The sequence below is a fragment of the Pinus tabuliformis genome, chromosome Q, assembly GCF_031772625.1.
Source record: "Pinus tabuliformis cultivar Carrire ecotype Pingquan chromosome Q, CPIR1, whole genome shotgun sequence".
Taxonomy (NCBI): Eukaryota; Viridiplantae; Streptophyta; class Pinopsida; order Pinales; family Pinaceae; genus Pinus; species Pinus tabuliformis.
In genome coordinates this window covers 1,297,570,193-1,297,594,268 of record NC_142296.1, presented here as the reverse complement: position 1 = coordinate 1,297,594,268, position 24,076 = coordinate 1,297,570,193, and the positions used below count along the sequence as shown (strand labels likewise).

At 36.9% G+C, this 24,076-nt stretch overlaps 1 protein-coding gene across 1 annotated transcript in view; it reads right to left on the bottom strand.

The window, feature by feature from the left end:
- Window positions 1-10,474: 10,474 nt before the first annotated feature.
- The window catches only part of LOC149224567 (AICARFT/IMPCHase bienzyme family protein), a 155,836-nt gene continuing 142,234 nt past the window's right edge, over window positions 10,475-24,076 (bottom strand). Inside the window, exons 8-11 of the mRNA XM_089386161.1 lie at window positions 11,964-12,173; window positions 11,509-11,856; window positions 11,157-11,283; window positions 10,475-10,876 (exon numbers count right to left, since the gene is read on the bottom strand). Coding sequence (XP_089242287.1) covers window positions 10,725-10,876; window positions 11,157-11,283; window positions 11,509-11,856; window positions 11,964-12,173 — 837 coding nt within the window. The 3' untranslated portion in view covers window positions 10,475-10,724. The remainder of the gene's footprint in view (window positions 10,877-11,156; window positions 11,284-11,508; window positions 11,857-11,963; window positions 12,174-24,076) is intronic.

Here is a 24,076-nt window from a genome sequence, read left to right as displayed (position 1 = left end):
ATTTTCCACATTAGCAGACAACTTGGATGTAATTAACTTGTGTGACATGGCTTGTGTCACCTAGTTTACTCAGTAAATTTGAGTTGGAGGAGTTACAGTTCATTTAAGCATGTGTGATTGCTATTTTGTAGCAATCAAGGTCAGTTATTTCAAGTCGTTTTCAGTTAAACTAGTTCCTATTGTTGGAGGAACCAGTGGAAGGTCATTTGTGTAGTGGGACTTTTGTCAAACTCAGTGATCATCTAGTTAACTGATCAATCAACCCAAAATAGCTAGTGCATGCAGAGAATTCAAATTCCCCATTCGTGGTAGAGATTCCAAGGCAGTGTAACATCAGTTGTAGATTAGTCTTGAATGTACAAGTGTTGCATGCAGTTCGAGGATCAACCTTGGGAATTGCACAATCCATTTTGGAGAAATTCCTAAATAATAGGGGCCTAATTTCTCAAGGAATTACGCAAGGAAATAGGGGCTCAAGAAAATGCAAAAATTGACTAAGTCTGGGTCAAATCTTCTCAATGAGAAAAAAGATAGGTTATGCACTTGCAGGTTGTGCTCATTTGAGAAAATAAATTGTAATACATCTATATTCCTCATATTAATGAAAGTAGACATTGAGTTTTTTAGCAGACCGCTTTCCGATGAAAAATACTATTTTAATGTGTGTGATTTCTTATTGCATGTCTGATATTTTTTGTTCTAAATTGTGAATTAATGTTCATAGCAGTAGAGTAGGTTTGTGTCTTGTGATTTTTATTAAAATTTCATAAGAAGTTGCAAATATACACATTAATCTCTAAAACTATAAAGCAAATTTTCAGCCTCGTATTAACCAAATACATCGAGGAGTTAATCAAATTTCGGGACATGGATAGATCTACCAAATCTGACTCAAAGTCTCTCAAATTCCTCAAATTCATCACCATAGGAGATGCCATAGATTTACATTCCATCATTCCAAACTTCTAAAGGATCTTGATAATATACTTTCCTTGACCAAGGAAGATTTCACCAGGCTTCTACCAAAATCATATCCCCAAATAGTAGTGCAACAAGCCAAGATATTTCATATCAAATTTAGAGGCCAACTCCCTCTTACATTGAATGATGAGATGCTCTACACCTGTCAAAAACACGTTATCAACATACAATAATAAAATCAAAGGTTCATTCTTCGCAACCTTGATATATAGGTTTGGATTAGAATCACTTTTGGAGAAACCAAGTCTTGTCAGTTAGCCATCAATTTGAGAATATCAGGCTCTAGGTGCCTGCTTAAGTCCATATAAGGCTTTGTTCAATCTGAAAATGTGAGACTCTTTTCTAATAACCACAATACCTTGAGGTTGTTCTCGATACATTTCTTCCTCAATCACACCATTAAGAAAAGTAGTCTTTGCATCCATTTGATGTAAGTCCCAACCCATAGAAGGAGAAATATAAATAATAGATCTAATAGTAGTGTACTTGGAAACCAGAGCAAAAGTTTCATCGTAATCCTCTCCCTATTTTTGTGAGAATCCTCTAGCCACAAATCTCACCTTGTATTTTTCAATACCACTATCCACTACATGCTTAATATTGTATATCAATTTGGAGGTCACCACTGAATTCCCTTCAAGTCTAGACACAATTTCCCATAAATCGTTCTTCATAATAGATTAGTATTCTTCCATCATTACATCCTTTCAAACTTGCTAGCTAGCTGCCTCTTCATAGTTGGAAGGTTTAAAATCATTCAGATTAGTTATCAATGTTGCATATCTAGAATACCTCTTTGATATCTTACTTTCGTTGAACGTTCCATGTGGATTTGCATGTAATTTTTCTCCTTGGAAGGTAGATCTAAGACAACCTGGCCTCTTCTTGATTTATGGAACAACAACTAGATCCATTGGTTCATTAGGCCCTTTTGGATCCTCTTGATGGTATACTAGATGTTCTAAATAATTGTATGGAACTAAGCCTTCTTCCTTGGGAGCTTCATGTTCTTCATCATCATCAGAGTCCATGATAACTTCTTTAGAATTCTAGCTGTGATCCAGGGGATAGAAAATATGATCAAAAATCAAAGTGCTTGAAATCTCTTGAAACTAGAGCTAAATTGTAGATCTCATATTTTTTATTCCAACGACATTTGAATCGCCTCAATCCGACACAGTATGTGAAAGTTATCACATTCTGAAGTTTTTGGTAGACAACTAAAAAGTCAACATGCAGTTTGACTGGGCTACTGACTGGGCAAGGTGTACAAGTGACGTGGCACTGACATCAACAAGCTGGATGTGCTATATTGAGGAAAAATGGGTCAATCACATGCTGACACATGACCCAGTCATACGAGGACATTTGGTGAATTGTGATTGGTTGTTGTGTTTTGAGGTGGCCCAATGAGAGGTTGCCACATGCCCCTTGGGAATTGTGCCAAAATTTGAATAGGTCGACCAAATGACCTCCGTTGGATTCGACCCCATGACTTGTCAGTTACCAGCACTAGCAACAACTTCGACTTGGTAGCTTTTGGCATCGGTATCAACTTTGACCTTGACAAGGAGACTTCGATCTCCTAAACCAGCCCACACGAGAGAGAGAGACACACACACCAACACTTTGATTTTCTTCTTCCCTTCCTTCTTGACCAAACTCGCACTCCTTTTAGCCCCTTCCTTCAACTTTGCATTTTTCTAGCTTCCAGCTTCAGATATCGAACTATGCTTGAGAGAGTGAGATGCTCTAAATGAAGTCGAATTGCCTTGCATATATAGCCTTCCAATGAGGTCGAATTGCCTTTCTTGAGGTTGACTTGATCTTCTTGAGGCCGAATTGGTGTGGAGGTTACATAATTCATTTTTGACTCAAAAATAATTATTTTTACATCGTTTGAAAGCCCAAGAAGGGTCTCATAAAATATACAATGACTCTAATGACTCTATTAATCCTAAAAGTCCACAATGGAGACTTTAAATAATAAAATGATGACCCAACCATGAAACCCATGCTTTAATAAGTCATTGTAACAATAATAAAAAATTCTTTTGATAAATACATTTTATGAAGTCCAAACCTAGTTACATTTTTCAACACTCCCTCTTAACTAAGGAGTTATTCATACGAAAGATATCAAACTATATGACATATGAAGAGTTTAGGCACCGCAATGTCATGGACTAGATTCCTTACCAGGGAAATCTATCCAAGGTATCTCAACAGTTTAGGCACCGCAATGCCACGGACTAGATTCCTAGCCAGGGAAATCTATCCAAATGGGACTAAGATGGACTAAAGATTGCAGCCTCTCTAGGTACCATCAGGCTTACTTACTAACAATCAACCCAAGGATCTAGGTGCATATCAGAGGTCATAGCTCTATGACCAATGCCACCCTCCCTACTTCGAGAATTACACATCAACACATACTGTCGACTAGATGTCCTCCCAGGCAATGTCTCTCACACAAAGCCTCAACTTCATTTCAATCGGTAACAAATCCTCCCTGATCAAACAAATCGGCACCAAATCTCTCCTAATCAAATTGATCGACAACTCTAGGCATGTAAAACATGTTATCGAACTTCTGAGAGATTTACATGTACAAACACAATCAGTAACAAACTTTCAAATGTATATAAATAGATACAAACCTCTGGGGTCTTCCAAACAACTTGATGTTGCTTCTCAACTTTTCATAGTAAGACTTAGAGCTTTCCCAATGAAGCTTGATAGAAGATTCCTTAACCATATAGCTTCCTTTCCTACTTCTCATGCAACAACATATGATACATATCGATCTAGATTATCTTATCTCAACAGCCCTTCAAAATACATTCTCCAATTTTCGTCTTTCACTCATGGCATTCACTAAAACTTACGACTATTATTCTTGGTCTAGTGCATGACACATGAAGTAGAGAACCATATCCATCACTCCCTCTTAGCCAGGGAGGATCTAATCATTCCTATACAAGGAATATACCCAAGCTCCCTCTTATCCTAGGGAGATTCCTTTCATTCAAGCTCCCTCTGAACTTAGGGGGCTTGACTTCTTTTCTACGACATCGGAGAATCCCTCATGGCTTCCATCCTTCTCATCGGAGTTGTCATGGCCATCATTATTCACACCATGCTTATCACATCAACTTTACTTTACGAACATTTTCACTATCTTGAAGGTCATGTACCTGCACAACTTAGATAGAAAGTACAACCAAATCTATAGAAGCATGAAGTTAACCATATCAAAATCATGGAAGCATTCAACTTTATATATCAGATGCCCAAACCGAATTACAAACAAGAGACACATACTCTTCAACTTCTTACTAGGGATTTTGTCATAAACCCTAGACTACTTCATCAAGACTTCAAGCATTTCATAACAACTTTCATTACATCTAGGGTTTCAATGTTTCTTCCAAAGGTATGACATACCCTACTACAACATATAGCAAACCCTAGAAACAATTCAAACAAATATAGATCTACAAAGTATCTAACAATTTCAGAATTCACATGTTAGACTTCCTACTAGGATTTCATACAAACCCTAGATTTCATACATGAGATTTCAATAATCAAAACCAATCACAGCTCAATCAACAACATGACTAGCTTCCACTAGGGTTTGTTGCAAACCCTAGATTTTCTCAATCAAACATCAATCACAACTAAAACTCAGATTTCAACAATCTTACACAAATCTCACGTTATCACATTGTCATCATATATCAAAGATTTGGACCTCTACTAAGGTTTAATTACAAAACCCTAGAATTCACAAATATTATCATCCTAGAGAATCAAACTTCGATTAAGGCTTAGTTCCAAACCCTAAGACTCATGACCATCAATAATTAGGTCAACTCATATATCTAGGATTTCATCATCATGAACAAGCACATCATAACATGTGTTAGTCAAACCCAACAATACAAATGTCAATAAGAGTTAGACATATAACAAACTTGATCAAACTAGTGTTTGATCGGAAAAATGCATACATGCTAAGGATTTCATTTCTAAGACATTATAAGGGTCTTTCTTAAACATCCTACCAAACCCTAATGTTCTAGGGTTTCAATACAAAACATAGCAAACCCTGAATTATCAATACTTCAATGGTTTAGGATTTCAAACATTATCATTCAACCCTAACGAGTTAGGGTTTCCATATCCATACCAAAATCCCAAACATGACTTCATCAAAACATCAGACATTTTCTTTCAACAATAACCCTAAGCATATTAGGGTTTCACACATAATCATCGACATACCCTTAAGTTAGGGTTTTCACAATGAACCTTTCTAGGGTTCCACAAGAATAATCAGAGATATAAGGAGGGTAGATTTATCTAATGATGAATCACCCAATCAAGAATATTTAAGATTCAAGAAAGCTAGACAAAAAGATGTTAGTAATAGTTTATCAAGAATAAATATCAAAAACTTGTAATTCAAAACATACCTCTTGTTTCTTAACAAACCTTGTAATTCCAATGCTTTGTTTTGTGAAGCCTTCTTCCATGTTCCTTGAGTATTCAACAAGTCTTTTCTAAACAAAAATATGACTAGAAATGTGATTAGTATTTAATATAAACAAACTTAGATAAGTAAGGGAAACCAAATATAAAAGACAATACAAGGAGTAAGATACTTATCTTTGGAAGTTGGTAAGGGCTCCTTCCAAGCTTGAGGGATGTGAGGGATAGAGTCCCTAATAGTTCCTAGAAAATAGGTCTTTGACTTCGAGTCCTTCCATCATGTTCTTTTGTGAAACTTCTTTGGCAAAGTTTGCTTGATCCCTGTCCCTTCTTTCTTGGCCCTTTAGGCTTCTTGATTTCTTTGTAGACTTCTTCACTTTTCCTTTTACTAGATCCAAGACTTTATTCTTTTCGAGGATGAGATCTATCCTCTTCTTTCAAGCATTGAATGATTCTTCTAATTTGTTCTCTTCCTTTATTGTGTTAGACATTGTCCTTGAAGATAGTAAGCTTCTTTCCTTATAAGGTCTCCTTATGTGATTCTTTAATCAACTTCTTGAGGTTCCTTAGATTAATTTCAATAGATCCTTAAACTGTATTTTTCCTCCTCCTTCACCTTAGCTCCATTCTCCAGCTTTTAATGATGTTGATCCTAAGCTTCTTAATAGCTTTTGTTATCTCCCAATTCCATTGTATGAGAAGATGATTCCTTTGATAGAGTGTGAGGTTGTTTACTCTTTCTTGTCATATGCCTAGATGCTTCATTGTCAATAATCCATGCATTATCATTATTAAGTGAACCTATAAGTGCAGTCAGGAACCCTTGGATTTTGACTTTGTTGAATAAGTAGTAGAAGATCTTTTTGATACAGCTTCTTGCAGTATTGAATCCCAAACTTATCACAGAGGGAGTAATCATTTCCTTCAAGCCAACGATGTGATCTTCATTCTTCTTTGACCTTCGCTTTAATACCATGTTGAGAAATCAATGCTAGTAGGATTAGGGTTAGATTTCTCTTTCTTGATAATTACTTGTGAATTATGTTGGCTTCTTTTACTTATTTGTTATATTATTGTTCATCAAGCAATTACCAAATTACGTGTGCATGAAAATCACAAAAACGCAAGACACAAGATGTAGGCACTTTGTCAGGGCAAAACCCCTATCTAGGGGAAAACCCAGTCAAAGTCTCATCCTTCAATAGTTTTCCTTGAGACTCTTCAACCTAGATAAAGACCTGTGCTCCACACCAAGCCAACTTCTTCAATCCAACCTTCGACCTAGTAGCAGCAACACTTCAACCCTAGCAACTTTAACTTGGCAGCTTTCGGCATCAGTAGCATCTTTGACTTGGCAGCTTTCGACATCAGCGGCAACTTCTACTTGGCAACTTCCAGCATCAGCGGCGGCTTCGACTTTCCGGCATCAACAACAGCTTCAACCTTGACAAGGAGATCGATCTCTTAAACCATCTCACATGAGTGAGAGAGAGAGAGAGACACACACACACACCAAAACTTCAATTTTCTTCTTCCCTTCCTTCTTGACCAAACTCGCATTCATTTTAGCCCCTTCCTTCTTGACCAAACTCACACTCCTTTTAGCCCCTTCCTTCAACTTCACTTTGTTCTAGCTTCAAATATCGAACTATGGTTGAGAGAGTGAGATGCTCCAAATGAAGTCGAACTACCTTGTATATATAGCCCTCCAATGAGGTTGAATTGCCTCCCTTGAGGCCGACTTGGTGTGGAGGTTACATAATTCATTTTTGACTAAAAAATAATTCTTTTTACATTGTTCGAAAGCCCAAGAAGGGTCTCATAAAATATACAATGACTCTAATGACTCTTTATTAATCCTAGAAGTCCACAATGAATACTTTGACTAATAAAATGATGACCCAAGCATGAAGCCCATGCTTTAATACGTCATTGTAACAATAATAAAAATTCTTTTGACAAATACATTTTATATAGACCGAACCTAGTTATATTTTTCAATAGCTACAAGGTCTCAAGTAACTCCACAAAGAGTAAATCTTCCTTTGTACTTGCATATTTCCGTACCAGAGAAAAAAGTGTAGAGCAACCTCACCTTCTAGCTAGGTTTTCTCCTGAGGGTTTCTGAAGGCAATTTGTGTCTATTGTGGATGGTGTGTGTATTTCTTTGTGTTATATATTTCTCACATTTTAGCGAATTTATTCATTTAAGCATAAAATAGCTAATAAAGAATATGAGATCTAAAAGGAATTAACATTCACAGTTAATATTTTAGTATTTTATCAGATCTATTGTAACTATAGTATTCAAAACTAGCAAGTTCGAACCATAAACCAGTCAAACTGGCCGATTCATTAGCCTAGGCCACCGAACCAGTTGAAAAACTAGGTTATCTAAGCAGAGCCCCCAGTTTTTTGGTCCAACTGAGCATAAATCAACCGATTTATGACGAAACCGGCTAGTTTTCCCATAATCCGGTTGGTTTTATCATAAACCAGCCAGTTTATTGCTAGGTCAACCGCGAACCCCACAAAATGCGGGTTTGGGAGTTTTGAAGCAATTTTGAGGGAAACTTGGAGTTGTTTCCCTCCAAAAATAGACCCTCCAAGAAAAGCATGCCTCCCCTATCATTTGCTTCACACATCTCAACCCCAACAATGTTGGCAATCAATGATATTGTTAAATTCTTAAAGTAAAAGTGATGTTTCCTTTATCTTTCATTTTCATCATTTTAATTAAATTTTTAACATTACCGTGAAATAACTCTGGATGTTTAAGAGTGGTTTCAACCTCATTGGATTTCATTTGGAGAAACTAGAATTTTAGATTTCACTAAAAAACCAACAAACTAAATGGTTTTTAGGATTTCATGGTTTGGGGGTTTGCAATGTTTCCATTTGATTCTGTCATGCATGAGATTGGCATTTGATCAAGAGCATAAAGCCCTTTAAGTACCTTTATGTTGGTGGCATTGATTGTTGAACTTTGTTGATATTAGTGGTATTGATTGTTGAAGTCCTCTACCATGGCCTTAACAAAAATGTACACTTCACTCAAAGGGAAATAATCGGTTAGGCATGCCAAGATTTTTCTACCACATTATAAGGTTGGGGAGATGAACCCTTCACTCAAACCAAAATCATTGGTTAGGCATGTTAATCTTTTTCAATTTCTAACATATTATAAGGTTGAGCAATCCAAGTCTAAAGACTTTGGGCTAGAGGATATTTATGTATCTCTTGTTGATGATCCCATTTCTAGTAGCATTTATTCAATGATGAGTTTCATGAGAGATCACGTTGATTAGTGATTTATAGGTTTGATGTCTAGTTTTGCTAACACTACTACCACTACTACTAAGGTTGTAGAAAAGTCTTAGGAGTCCTCAAACTCTGAGCCGAATTATTTATGTAGCCCATGTTGATGATTCCATGTCTAGTAGTGGTGATGAGTTTGATCATGATGAGAACTGATCATGTTGCTCACTGATATGTATATTTGTAGTAGGTCAATGGCCCCATAGCTTGTAGCATTGTTTTTCGACTTTAGAGGCCATTTAGAGCTTCATTTATTATGTATTTTGTCGCTGATATATATTGCACTCAATGCCATTTTGATATATTCACCTTTACGTGGTATACAGATGAGAAAACTTTGCATATTTTGTCTCTATTGGTTTCGAACCATGGTTTTAAATCTTAAAAATAATTTTTTTCATTAAAAAATAATTATTTTATATATATTTTTTAAAGACTGGTTCATTGAAATCTGACCAGTCCCGGTTTGATAGGTGGACCAGTGTGGTCACCGGTTCTAGTTTTGAATACTATGATTGTAACGAATTGTTCCAATGCCATATCTCCAAAAATTTACAAATCAAAGCACATGAAGAGCATATGGATGAAAAATCCAATCATAAGCCACCTCTTAATTTCAATGAAAATAAAAAATATGGAGGATTTTGATGTAGATTTTGAAAGGTCAAGCACCTCAAGACTCTAGTGAAAACCAAGAGAATGAAGTAAGAAGTAAGAATTTGATAGGCTCTACTCATTTTCCATTACGTTATTTTTGGATGTTGTTTATGGATGCAGTATTCTCAATGCTTTGATTAAGTGGACCTATATTTCATTTTGGAATATCATAATCTTCAGATGTGTTGGATATCATTGCTCTAGTAATGCTCTTGCTAAATTTCTACAATTTGGAACAGCAAGAAAGAGTTACTTTTTCTACAGTGTTTTGAACTTATTATCATCTTTCCATCATTGGAATTACCACCCATCTGAGCTTTGACTTGACCCCATTTCCCAAATGGAAAAACACTAGTCTCTGGTCCTTCCATCCACTATATCTATTTAGTTCATAAAATAACTATTTTGTTCAAAATTACTCTTCATATCACCTTAAAACCCATTGCCTAAAATTCTGGCAATCCTATTATATAGTAAAGACCCCCTTGAGCCAGAAAAGAGTCGATCCAAAGTGTAGAAGAGGACTGGTCAAGTGGCAATGACCTTCCTCTTAGTTACACTAAATTCATGCTTGAACTATAAAACTTTATCTCAAAAAGTGAGGATTTGTGGTAATAATCATTATAAACAAAAAAATTAAAATATGTTAACATCTGCAATCACTTTCTATTAGCAATGCATTTATGTAACCAGGAGTATAGTATAATCTTTAATTACCTAATCAGATGTCCTAATCTATTTTGAGATTGAAGTCTCCACATGAATAGATAATTATGTTAAAATTTGTTGCATGTGGGTGGTAAAATTTTAAAATATTAAATTTATTATGGCTTTAGTTTGATATGTTAGATTTGATTATATATATATATATATATACCACTCCTATTTTATGATTTTTCTAGAAAGTGTATATATGATACTTTTTCTCTGGATTTTAGATTGTATCTTGGTATTTTCAGGAATAATCATATCATGTATAAATTACAACCTTGTTTTGTATCAAAACTCTATAAACACACCATTTTAAGTCATGCAGATGCAACATTTTATACATATTTTGGAAACATCAGAGTCAAAATAGTCAGAACGAAAATTCCGTTCCAGTAAGCTTTCCACCTGCACTAACAAACTATAAAATGTGTGTTCCTCAGCATAATATTTATATCGGTTTCCCACCAATATCAACTCTCTCTAGAACTGCTCATGCATATCTTGTTCTTCCAAAGCCATCCAAACAACAATAAATGGGATTACAAGAACATATCACAAGATTAGTGCCTAAAGTGTCTAATTGTTGTGAATAAGAGAGGCACTCCATACTTGTTGCAACAATCTATAGCATCTTGATCTCTTATGCTGCCACCAGGTTCAACAATTGCACCGACACCAGCTTCACATGCCTCTTCCACTGCATCTTTCCAAGCTGTCACACATGCAAATCTCAATAGAAATATAGAAAATATCATATGGTTTTTGATAAGTTTCATATAGGTAGCTTGCTTGACCGGATAATGAGATAAAAAGATGTACAAGAACCTTTAAGTATTTCCGTCACAGAAAACTTTACACCCCAGCAGTAAGTAATATAGGAAATGGCATGGAAAGAATATTAGCGAATTCCCAGACAATTATTTAACAAAAAGGTTCAAATATAGAGTATCCATATTCTATGGGAATTAAGATTTTCCAAATAGGATCCTTACCAAAAGGGAAAAATGCATCACTAGCAAGTGCTGCACCTTTCACTTCATCTCCTGCCTTTCGAAGAGCTATACGCAAGCTTTCAAGACGATTTGGTTGGCCACTGCCCATACCGAGCATGCACTTATTCTGTGTAACAAAAAGTCGTATTCAGGGCAAAATCCATTGATTCTAAGATGTTTCTAAATGAGAACAGCAAACATGGCATGAAGACCATTGGAAAGTAACTTTAAAATGTCCTCTATATAGGTTTGGTACAGCGAGAATTCAGTCAAAGGAAATTATTCTACTTGTGCCTTGTTTTCAGACAGGCACTATAATTGAGAAAACCCTTTCTTGCAGAGGACTCCCTACCTTTGCTATGACAATTGCATTGCTTTTGACATGCTTGACACAAAGCCATGCGAACTTCGTATCATCCATTTCATTTTCTTGGGGGATCCTTTCAGATACAATATTAAACCCAATATCCTCTGGTGTATAATCATCAGAATCTTGCAATAACCATCCACCTCCAACTTGCCTGAGGGACCGCTTTCCCCTTTTGGGCATACTTGCTTCAAGTATCCGAAGATTTTTTGACTTCCCTTGTAATATCTCAAGACCCTTTTCGGTGTACTTTGGAGCAACTATAATTTCATAAAACATTCGGGATTCTCCATCTATTGGGCTCCTAAATTCTCGAATTTCTTTAGCAAGATCCTATAAGAATTACCATGACACAGTTATTCCTCAAGCTCTGCATCTTAGTTCAGGAATAGGACTTGAATTTGGTTAATATCTAATATAGGGGAAAAACCAAACCTTACCTCGTTGACTTCCACATTGAAGGCTACAATCCCACCAAATGCACTAACAGGATCTGCTCTCACTGCAAGTCGGTATGCTTCCAGTGTGTCTGATCGAGATGCTACGCCACATGGATTTGTATGTTTTACAATAACACACGTTGGACTTTTGAATTCTGAAACACAATTCCATGCTGCATCTGCATCCAAATAGTTATTATATGACATTTCCTGCAAGAAAAGACATTACTTTGAATCAAGTTCAGTACTGTCAATCAGCTCTACTATAATATGTATCAAGAAGTAGGAATTAGATAGAAAATACGTAGAATAAACAAAAACTATTCCCAGTATTCTATTTTTCAAACATTGCTTCTATAGGAGGGAGATGACTTGTTCAATGATTTAGTATTTGAACGACTAAGTGGTATTCTAATAACTGGAAATTTAATTAGCAAATACCATTCCACCTGCATCTTTCCCTCTTAATATCCAGTTTTGGACGTTATGCATGCATTTCTAAAACACAAAAATGCTGATATGCAAACTTTTTTTGAGAGAATTCATCTAGTTTCATGTCTGTGGCTATAGACATGTCTATTTGCAACTAAGAAGCAAACAAAAAAATGTGAATCATTTATTCGGCTGATCACAAGGATCCGTTGGCAACAGTTAAATGTTACTACCTCCCAAATATTAATTTGCAATAATCTTTGGAACTGCGAAATGACTAGAAAGTTTCCTGTTCCAAGCATCTTTATTGCCATTTCAAAGTAGTTGTGAGAGTCAAATGGCCTATAGATAAAATTTGTAACAAGTATCAACTATCAAGTGGTGAGATGACCTTCCTATTCTTTGAACTGAACCATAAACGATTTTTTTGACATATTAAAAACAATTGTCTATTGTAATTGAAGGCATCTAAACATCCATGAATATATTGACTCATTTTTCAATTTTCTGTAAAGATATTCAACCTGAATGATTGGTGAAATGTTGCAAGCCTTGCATCCAATAAACACATATTAAAAGCAGGAAAAAGGATTTAATTAGGTTAAATAGGCCCAAGTTTGAAAGAACCAAGAAAATCATTTAATACAAAAAGAACACAAATAATAACATCATAAATAGAATAGAGCCACAATTACAATCACCATAAATGAAATAGGAGATGAAACAAATAAATACTAAGCCAAGAAACTATTGAAAAGCAAAACCATGTTCAGTATGAAATGCACCTCAATCTTTGTCAAATTGATCAAATAGCCATACAACATATTGTTAGTTTATGGAGCATCCCACTTGCAAAATAAGCACATCGGTTCCAAAATCGGTAACTTGTAAGCAGGTTAGCAACCATGTGGATGCTAAATGTGTAAAACAAAGCACATACAAAATCCCAAAACTTGCAAATAGGACAAGTAATGTCAGACAGATAATAATCCAAATAAAATAAGCAGTTTGCTTAGTTTACCTTTCAATGTTCATGAAACAAGACATTTTACAATTTTTCCCTTAAGAAATATTTATAGGGTTGCTCAACAAACCACACTTAGAAATTAATGGCACGCTCATGCTACTTCCATACTTCATCATGTTAATCCTACGCAAGTAACATTGACTAGAAGAATCTGTGGAGTTATACTTTTTGTGTTCCTTTCCTTAAAATATATCATTATTTGTACAATTTTGATTTTCTTCAAGGGTGCTTGGTAATTCTTTTGTCATTCTTTCTTATTGGTTTCCTTCGTTTTGAAAATCTTTAATGTTGTAACTTCTATCTATTTATTTTTCTCCCTTTTAATTCTTCTAATTTAAATACAAAACTAATGGTCTTTCACAAGTTCTAGCTGTAGTGTGGGCCCATCCATGGAGTGGCCTATTTCGTATTCTACAAGTATGTGTTGACTTTTGGGTTACTCCGAAAGTGTTTACACCATGTTTGGGGGTGGTTAATGACATTTGGGTACATGGTGTATGATTAACCCTTGAATGGTCTGTGAGGGACTTGAAAATCGGATGTGGCTTACTCATTGATTGTTTCACCTCAGTTAAATACTTGCATGAAATTCTTCCTTGGAGCGATGGAGATCTTCAGACAACTTGAGGCATTCTTCATGATGGCCACATATAGATTGGTTGCTTGCTTGAGAGGAGACCCTGCATTGGAGGGGGAACATTTGCAATTCTGGAGGACATTAAGCCCAAAACAACATGAGGTAGATACTATTGTAGAAATTATAAAGGAAAGTAAACAGCCTTTTAGATGGACTGTAGCAGCTGATAGAAATTTTAAATTGGTGGAGCAAAAGATCACTGAGCAGCCAGTTTTAGCCCGATCAGATTTCAGTAAATCTTTTCAGGTTGAAACAAATGCAAGTGGAGCTGCCAATGGAGCTGTTTTGAGTCAAGAAGAAAAGCCAATTGCTTACTTCAATAAAAAGTTGAATGAAACTAAAAAAAAATATTCTTCTTATGACAGAATTTTATGCTATTGTTCAAGCTATGAAAAAGTGGAGGCATTACCTCATCCCAAAAGAATTTATTTTATTTACTGATGATCATGCTCTGCAGTTCATAAGCAGCCAGCCAAAGTTGAATCAGAGACATGCCAAATGGGTTGAATTTCTGCAGAACCTTACTTTTGTGATTAAACATACAAGTGGATCATCAAATAAAGTAGCCGATGCTTTAACTAAAATTAACTTGATTCTACAAGAACTTGAAATCAGTCTCTTGGGATTTGATGAACTTAAGGAAATGTACAAGCATGATGCAGATTTCAAAGAAGCATATGCAGCCTTTGAGAACCCAGTTAGCATGAATACAACTCAATGGTCAAGTTATTTGATTCAAGAAGGTTTGCTGTTCAAGGATAGTAAGCTTTGCATACCCAGATGTTCCATGAGGGAGAACTTAATAAAGGAGAAGCACGTTGGAGGATTAGCAGCATATTTTGGAGCTGATAAAACCTTTGCTCTATTAAATTCCTTTTATTTTTGGCTAGGTATGCAAGCTGATGTAAAAACGTTTTGTGAACAGATGCGAAGTATGTCAGCAGGCAAAAGGGAGAAGCCAAAATGTAGGATTGTACCAAACATTTCCAATTCCTAGTAGGCCTTGGGATTCTATTAGCATGGATTTTGTTTTGGGAATACCTTGAACACAAAAAGTTAACGAATCTAGTTTTTGGGTTGTGGATAGGTTTTCTAAGATGACACATTTTATCACTTGTAGAAGAACTACTAATGCAAACAGTATTGCAAATCTATTTTTTAAAAGAAATTGTAAGATTGCATGGGTTGCCTAGAAGCATTGTATCAAATAGGGATACAGAATTTGTAGGCCATATTTGGAAACCTTGTGGAAGAAACTAGTCACTAATTTGAACTTTTGTTCAGCTTATCACTCACAAACAAATGGACAGACAAAGGTGGTGAATAGAAGTTTTGGAAACATTTTGAGGAGTCTGGGCAATGAACATCCCAAACAGCGGGATTAGATACTTTCTCAAGCTGAGTTTGCTTACAGTGACTCACTTAACAGAACAACACAGATGAGCCTACTACCCACCAAAAATGGGTGACCCCATAGGGGAATTTTTCTCATAAATATCTCTTCAGCCAGCAGCCAACAGCCCCTGACAGCCACCAGTGTAGCCGATGCATTGTGCCACTTGATTTCTGCTCCCTGCATCAGTCATATGTCCCTTCACCCATCTGTTGAGAGCATATGTTAGAAGGTGGGCAATCCAACCCAAAAGGTACGTCTTTCACTGTGCAATCGGGTGCTTATTCTTGTTTTTCTTGGGCATCTTGGGCATGGATTATTGGGTGACTTGGAAGAAGGAAGGATTTTGACTATGGTTTTGTTCCCTCACCTTAAATGGAGGGGGGGGGTTAATCCTCAATCCTAGCCCCATGGTATCTCCCCTATTGGCCTTTGGCTTTTGGAAGGACATTACTTGGGAAACCCCAATTTTGGTAGCATGGTCATGTTTTCTCGAGACTCGTTCAACATTTTCACTCCCCTCCGCACATTACAAGCCCTATTTCATCATTTTCCTTCTCTAGGTCCACATGACCATTGAGTCCACAAGGCACTGGCATACCCCACCCCCCTGTCCACATGTTTGGGTCAAGTCTGAAAATGTTGCCCTGGAGGTTGATGCAATTAAAAGAACATTAAAAGCATATCATGACCATAAGTAAGAAACAAAAGAAAAGAATATTATAAAATGCAAAAGATGGTTGAGACATTAATATAGCATGTGGGAAAAAGCCAAGCATGAGCTCTACCTCGTATTATGGTCATCACCTGGGTTCCTAGGGGCCCATAAGTGCCCCTACATCATTAAGGAACCCATGCGCATCCCAACCCCTGGTGGGCGATGAAATGCCCCACCTTAAGGGGGTAATAACTACTTTACATCATACACAACATGCTCTCATTCCCTGGAGCCCTAAGCAATAATACAATGAAAAATCAAGAAAAAGTAAAAGGAAAATAAAGAAGGGTGGAAAAACAAAGGTTGGGGTACCATGTATCCATGCTTGCTCCCTCCTACATCTATACACCCAATATGTGGACATCCCTCATCATTGCCACCCTTGAACCCATGGCATTTGGCCTTGAGACCCTGTATCCCCATCCATTCATCATCATTCACATGACACCTATCAAATGGAGGATGTACCAGGAAACTGTCTTTCCCCTTAGGGGCTAAGAACACCCAATAGGGTTGTTTATTAGCCACTCATACCTAGGGAGGTAACACTATTATGAGATCAAAGCCCCAAATTTGGAAGGGAAGCTCAATATGAAGTCCCAACGTGCCCTTGATCAACAAGTTTGATTCACTTAGATGCACTAATGAATTATTGTACCTAATGGTGAGGAGGCAGCACTAGAAATTATACATAATTGGCAGGTGGTTTCATCATGGGTTGGGAAACTTAATTGGGGCCCATGTCCACCAAAGGATCATACTGACACCCCTGGGTGAAGCGTTGAGAGCCATGGGACTCCCATCATGTGCAGAACATCATTTCATGCCATGGACACCCTCAGCAGTCTGCTCATTACCCCACATTATTCATGAGATGACGCACTTGGACCAGTTTGCCCCAACCAACTTAGCATTTACCATGCGGTGTGGCAGTTGATCCAAGGCCCAGAGGAGGTTTGTCTCGCCCCTTGAGACATGGGAGGGCAAGCACCATCGTCCAATCCCTTAGCATTGGAGCATTACAGGCTATTCCATCATCAGGAGACCCATGAGACCAGTTGTCGTGCCCCAAATACAAATTGGGGTCCCACATGATGACATACTTGGAGAGTTAGAGGCCATCCCCTAGCTCAAGATTTATGTAGCCCTCTCACACATTTTGGCACAAAGAGGACTCAGTGTTGCCTTCCAACAGCCCTACATCAACATGATGTCAACATTTTGGCTTGCATTTGGATGGCTAATTAATAAGTTTGTAAAGCTACTTGGTTAGCTTGTGACCAAGCAATGTATCTTGCCCATTTTTATAATGTTGAGAGGCTTAGGCTAATAATTCGACCTAGTAGGACTCATATAAATAGAACTTAAATTCATTTGTATCGGATCATGATCACACTTGGATTCTCTCTTGTAAAGAACTCACACCTGTTTCTTTGGCTATTGGAGACTCTTTGGATGCATTTTGATGTATGGAGATGATTTGCACTTCTTCTTTGGAGCTATTTTCTTGAGTAATGGATGAATCTATTGCATTCCTTCTTGTAAGTGCCTATTGTTGATGAAATATTTCACTTGAATTTGTTTAACGTATGGAATTATTGTTGTAGAATATGCTAAATTCATGCCCTAATTGTTGAAGATTGATTTTGGAAAGCTTTCTAGTAAAGTATTGCATATATTATCCAATATATGTCATGTAATGAATGTTCCTAGTGGATCAATGTCTTTGAATTATCCATGAAACTCCATCATTCCTTGAAGTAAGTAAATGTTCAAAATTGGCATCTAGTGCATCAATTTTGAGCCTCCTTAGGGACGTTTGATCTCATCTTGAACATCCTAAGATTCCCTATCCCCAAAGGACAAAGCACTAGTCCAAGTCCCTGGTGGTCAAACTTCCTCTTTCTCCATAATTTTTCCTCTTGCAACGAAATTTCAGGGAGGCGATCTTTTGGAATTCGAGAGCCTAAACATCAAGCTTAGGGTCAAAGCTACTATGCTCCAAGTTTTGTGGGCATCCACTCAAGTTTAATTCATAAAATCTCTTGCCCTAAGCACTACTCCAAGAGGGAAACCCTAGGTTCTTCTCCTTCAATTTGAGGACTTCCTTGAAGGTTGTATGAGCTTAGTAATTATTGAGGTAAAACACAAGAAGCCTTTTCTCTCTAGGCTTAACCTTGTGAATACCTACTACCATCGAAAAACCTCAAAACCCTAAGTCTTGTGCCTTCTTTTCTAGGGCTTTTCTTAGAGATCAATTTGCTTCTTTGAAGCCTTGTACCTTTATTGAGTCTCTCTTTCGAATGAGCTCTAGCTCCATCACCTTGTACCCTCAACCCTAGAATATCCATTATAGGTGATCATAATCATATCAAGACTCCTCCCATCGGTGAAAGTCCCTAAAGAGCAAGGGACCTTGGTTGTGGTGATCATAATCATATCAAGACTCCTTCCATCAGTGAAAGTCCCTAAAGAGTAAGGGACCTTGGTTGTGGTGATCATCATCATATCAAGACTCCTCCCATCGGTGAAAGTCCCTAAAGAGCAAGGGACCTTGGTTGTGGTGACAGCGGGCCATTGTCCCATTGTTAGCACTTAGTCTAGCTCTTTGTCCTATAGGCTTTCCCTCTTTAGGGCCTGCTCGATTTTGTGGTAACAAAGCCCATTCCAAATATTACATGGAATGCATCCTGGGGGAGTGTAAGAACTAAGAAATTTGGAAAAGAGGGAGCTTAGAAGTGCAAATGGTGAAGATTTTGCAGTGAGTATGCAAGAGCTATAGGAAAGAGTCAAGCAACAATTGCAAAGGAACAACAACAAGTACAAACAGAGAGCAGGCCTGAAAAGAAGATAGTTGGACTTTGAAGTTGGTGACCTGGTAATGGCATACTTAAGGAAAGGTTTCCTGTAGGAACATACAACAAACTTAAGCTCAAGAAAATTGGTCCATGTAAAATTCTAAGAAATTTTTCTTACAATGCTTATGAATTGGAATTCCTTAAGGACATTGGAATAACACCAATTTTTAAAGTAGCAGATATGTACCCTTTCAAGGAACTAGACAGTGTTACAACGGATGCACTTGTAAATGATGAAGAAAGGTTTCCAGTAGTAACATAAAACAAACTTAAGCTCAAGAAAATTGGTCCATGTAAAATTCTGAGAAATTTTTCTTCCAATGCTTATGAATTGGAATTCTATAAGGACATTAGAATAACACCAATTTTCAATGTAGCAGAGATGTAACCTTACAAGGAACTAGACAGTGTAACAACAGATGCACTTGTAAATGATGAAGATTAGACCAACAAGTAGAAGAGGCAACTACCCAAAGCAACTCAGAAAGAAATAGAAGCAATATTAGATCATAAAACAAACAAGAAAACTAGAGATAAAGAGTATCTTTAGTATCTGGTTAAATGGAAACAACAACCAATAGAAGATGCTATATGGATGACAACAGTAGATATTATTAAGTATGGTACAAGTGTTGAGAAGTTGATGAACAATTTTTTTCTTCCCCAAGAGTCTAATGCAGGCGCATCTCCAAGCCAAGACCATTTTTGAACTTTGGGTCAAAACTCATTTACTAAGAGAGTCGGTTCCCTAATTTGTTTACCAAGGGAAGTTGGGTTCATTTAATTTGTAATATTTTATCATAGTCTAGAAAGAATCTAGAATTGTTAGGAAGATAGATGAGTGATTGCCATTAAAAAGGGATAAAATAGTTGAATTAGGGATTTGTTAGACAATTTAGGAACAAACTAAATTTGTTTGGATTTGTATGAGAACTCTATGAAAAAAGGAGTTTTCATATGTAATTAAGTGATCAAATTAGAGAGGGTAGAGAAAGATAAATATTGAATACAATAGGAAAAAATCTATGTAATCTTCCTTTGCTAAATAATTAGATCTGGTATTTTCTTTTATGTCTTCATGTGATAGATCTTGTTTCATCTTCGAACTTGAGCATACTGGTTATTCTTCTATCCTCTGTTGTTGTAAAGCATTGAATTCAAAGTGGTGAGTTCATAGTAGAAGTTGGAAATCACAAGTTAAGTCGCAATGTTGCACAGAGAAACACATCTAGAGTGAACAAAAGAAAGCCAGGCATGTATCTGAATCTGAGTCTATTTGGAAAAGATTTAAAGAGCAACTCGAGATCCCAAATTATCTAGATTAGAGTATTGTTTTTGTGGAACCCATATAACAATAGATTTCAAGCCTTCGACCAAGAGTTTAACTATGTGAGCCCAACCTCCAAATGGGCAAATCAAATTTTGTTAACACATCTGATGTGGGACACATATCCGATTAAGAAGATATCCAGGCTTCGACAAATCCAACTCTAAAAAAAAAATTGGCACTTGTGACCTTTCAAATTTTGGATCTCAATAGTTAGAGTCCATTCATAACCAATCCAGAGTGGACCCCACGATGAGTTCACAAAGGAAAATTGGGCTATAAAGTATCTGGTGGTGCAATGTGAGTGTGCAAAAAGAAAGGGACCGATCCAAATCGTTGGTTCAAAGAGTGATACTAGATGCAAGTGCTAATAATTAGATTTACGATTCAGTTTCCGCTATTGTCATTAGATTGAGATTTCTGCCTTTTAAAGAAAAGATTTTGATGTTTTTCTTGATAGTGCTATTTCAGCTAAGACTAGACTAAGTACTAGTTTCGATCCAAGGAGATTCGATCTGAGATTTCTGAGAAGAATTAATAAGAGAGATAAAATATGATTTGAAGATAATTCCTATGTTGCACGGGAACCGTTCCTGAGAGCTGGGAAACCCATTTTGGTGGTTCCCACACTCCCTGGAACTTTGGAGCTGCACAGGAATGTTCCTTTTTCTATGGGAACGGCAAAGGAAGCTTCGGATGGTTTCCAAAAATATGAAAGCGTAAATCGGCAACGTTCCAGCGTTCCCATATGGAAATTGGCGAGAAGAATGTGGATAGGAATTGGTGACAGTTGCTTTGCTATGACGGCTAGTTTGGAACGAAAGATTCCTGATATGGTTTCAGTGGAAAGTTCGGTGTGAGCAGACCCAGGTGAGCTTTGATCTGTTCGTATGAAAAGAGTAAGTTATGACAATTGGCTACTTGATTGAGTACATATACGAATTTACCCTTTGAATTCAATTGTATTACTTCTTGATATTGAATAACTCTTGGTGGAAATTCCTTCTTCATGGCGATAGGTGAAAACGATGTCAATTTGGTAGAGATTCGCTTATGCTAGATGCGGGTGACTCTCCCACATCCAGACTTTGTTGTGTGAGCTATTCACCCATGAAATTGTATAGTCGGTTTTACCAATGAACAATATGGGAAGTCAAAAGATAAGGTAAGCCCCAAAGAAAGGGACCGGGGCAGAGAAAGATGCACTTGTTGTTACACACTGTACGATCAGAGGGAAATACGCACTTGCAATTATTAGACGATGCACTATTTGTCTTTCCACCAGTTTTTGTGGATAGGAATTGGCGGGAATGTTTTTGGCGCCAAAAAGAACCTCCAGTTCCTCCATAAATGTTGGTTGCTACGCCTCTTTTCACTGAGAGCTTTCGTTGTTGTCTGTTGTTGTTTCGTGTTGAGAGCTAAGAGCGAAGTGTGTTGAGAGCGAACTGTGTTGAGAGTTGGAGTGAACAATGGTTGCCCTTCATGTTGATTTGGGGTAGCATCGGATGTGCTCTAACCACGAAAATTGGTGGAGAGGCTAAGGCACATGAGATCTCCAATACCCAGAAAGGGTTTGGGCAGGTTCTAAACAATTTGGGAGATATTAAAATAATTAAGATTTTTAATGAAGTCCCTAAATCTAAACTTAGGGAAAATAAAATATTAATGTGAATTAATATAAAACTGTGTTAGAATGGTCCAAAAGTCATGGATCAAGCCAAATCTTATCTTAGTCGTTGATTAGGGACTTAGTCTCAGTCGTTGATTTGTCAATGAGAAAAGTATAAGAGGAGGCTTAAGGGTCACTTAGAGAACATACTGAGGGAGACCAGTCAGTTCCATTTTTGGAGCGAGGTCAGCTGAGAAACTGAACCAGTGGTCTGGTGAGCAGTCAATAGGCAGCAAGTACGGAGCAGAGAGGCGGGATCAGCCACTGGAGATCAGCGTTGAGGCATTTTTGGAGCGAGGTCAGCTGAGAAATTGAACCAGGGGTCTGGTGAGCAGTCAAGAGGCAGCAAGTACGGAGCAGAGAGGCGAGATCAGCCACTGGAGATCAGCGTTGAGGCAGGAGAGGCAAACGCAGAGGCAGCAAAAGATCGCGCAGTCACTAGTTGGGCCTGCGTGGGTGACGTAGAGAGGCCCAGGGCTGACGCGAGGGTTTGAGAGCCACGCAAAGGTCAGTCGAGCTGACAATGGGATTGGGAGAAGTGTTGGAGAACTATTTCTCTCTTTGGATAAGCTAGTTTGGCACCCTGTTGTACTGAAGAATTGTTGAATAATAAAAATCCTCCCTTGCTGCACCGGTTTTCCCACATTGGGTTTTTCCAGGGACTGTTGTCCAAAATATCTGTCTCAATGTGTTAATGCTTGTGCATATGTTTGTTTTTGTATTACGGTGTGATATCTGCAGCAGTATTTATTTTAATGTTTATTGAAGTAATTTCATAAATAACTTATTGTGGAATAAATAGGAAAAATAAATCAGTTGTTGCAGTGATAGAATTTTCACACTTCAACAATAAATAACTTGTTGTTTCACCTTCAAAGGTTCAAGTAAAAATCAAGATCAAGCATATTTTGTGTATATATTCGGGTTGTTTGGGAATGCATCATTTAACTTTAACTTTGTAAACCATTAATGCTCAAAGGCTTTGCACGTGACTTAATGGTGTCATAGATACATAATTAAAGGTATGTACTTCTGTGGATGATTCAAGATTGATTCTCTTTTCTCCTCCTTATCTTCTCGATAACAAAATGAGAGTCGAGAGTGAAGTTGGCTTGGACAATACCTCAAAAGCTAATCAGTACCTAATGCTAAAAATAACATGTTGATATTCGTTGGCTGAAAATTTTGGTTTCACTGTTAAAAGGAATTGTCGTCTCCTAGCTTGCCTTATTGCCAACGGCAGAAATCCATATCAAGAATCTGCAAATCTCCAATTTACACTTTTGTTTTCGTGGGATTGGATATTAATCATATATTTAATATTAGTAATGGTGCGAAATTAACTTACATAGTGGTAAATTTCTTAACTCATCCTTTGATAAAAACCTTTAACCTTTAGATAAATTTCTTCTCAAGCATTTTTAAAGGTTTGGAAGGCAGAACTGGAATAATATCCCCAATCTGTTCTTTTACGTATAAAAGTGCTTTGTATAGGTTTTGGTTAAGCATTCTAGCTGCCTATATTTAAATGCAGGTAAGACTATCATGAACTGGTATACAGCGTTAACCCATCTATTTCTAATCTCTATAGATTAGATGGTTGTAACCCTAACTTTGATATGACCTCAACTTTGATGTTATCACGTAATTTGATTTATTTATTTTTAACTTCGATAGCTATTTTTATTTAGATCATAGATTTTTAATAATAAAGAAAATTCAAGTATTTAACTCATTTTTATTTTCAATTTGATTTATTTATTTTTAACTTGGATAGCTATTTTTATTTAGATGGTACATTTTTAATAATAAAGAAAATTCAAGTATTTAACTTCATTTTTATTTTCAATTTCGCTTCTATACATCAAATTTCAAAATAGTCTGCAATGTAATTAAGTTAAATATTAAAATACAAGAAGCAATTAAATTTGCAAATTGCAATTCCCTAAGGCCTTTGGTGATGTGCAAAAGAAAATGGGAGTAAAAATTGACAATATAGAACCTTGGCACAGTGACTCATGGGACCTCATATTGAAGATCTGCTAAAAAATG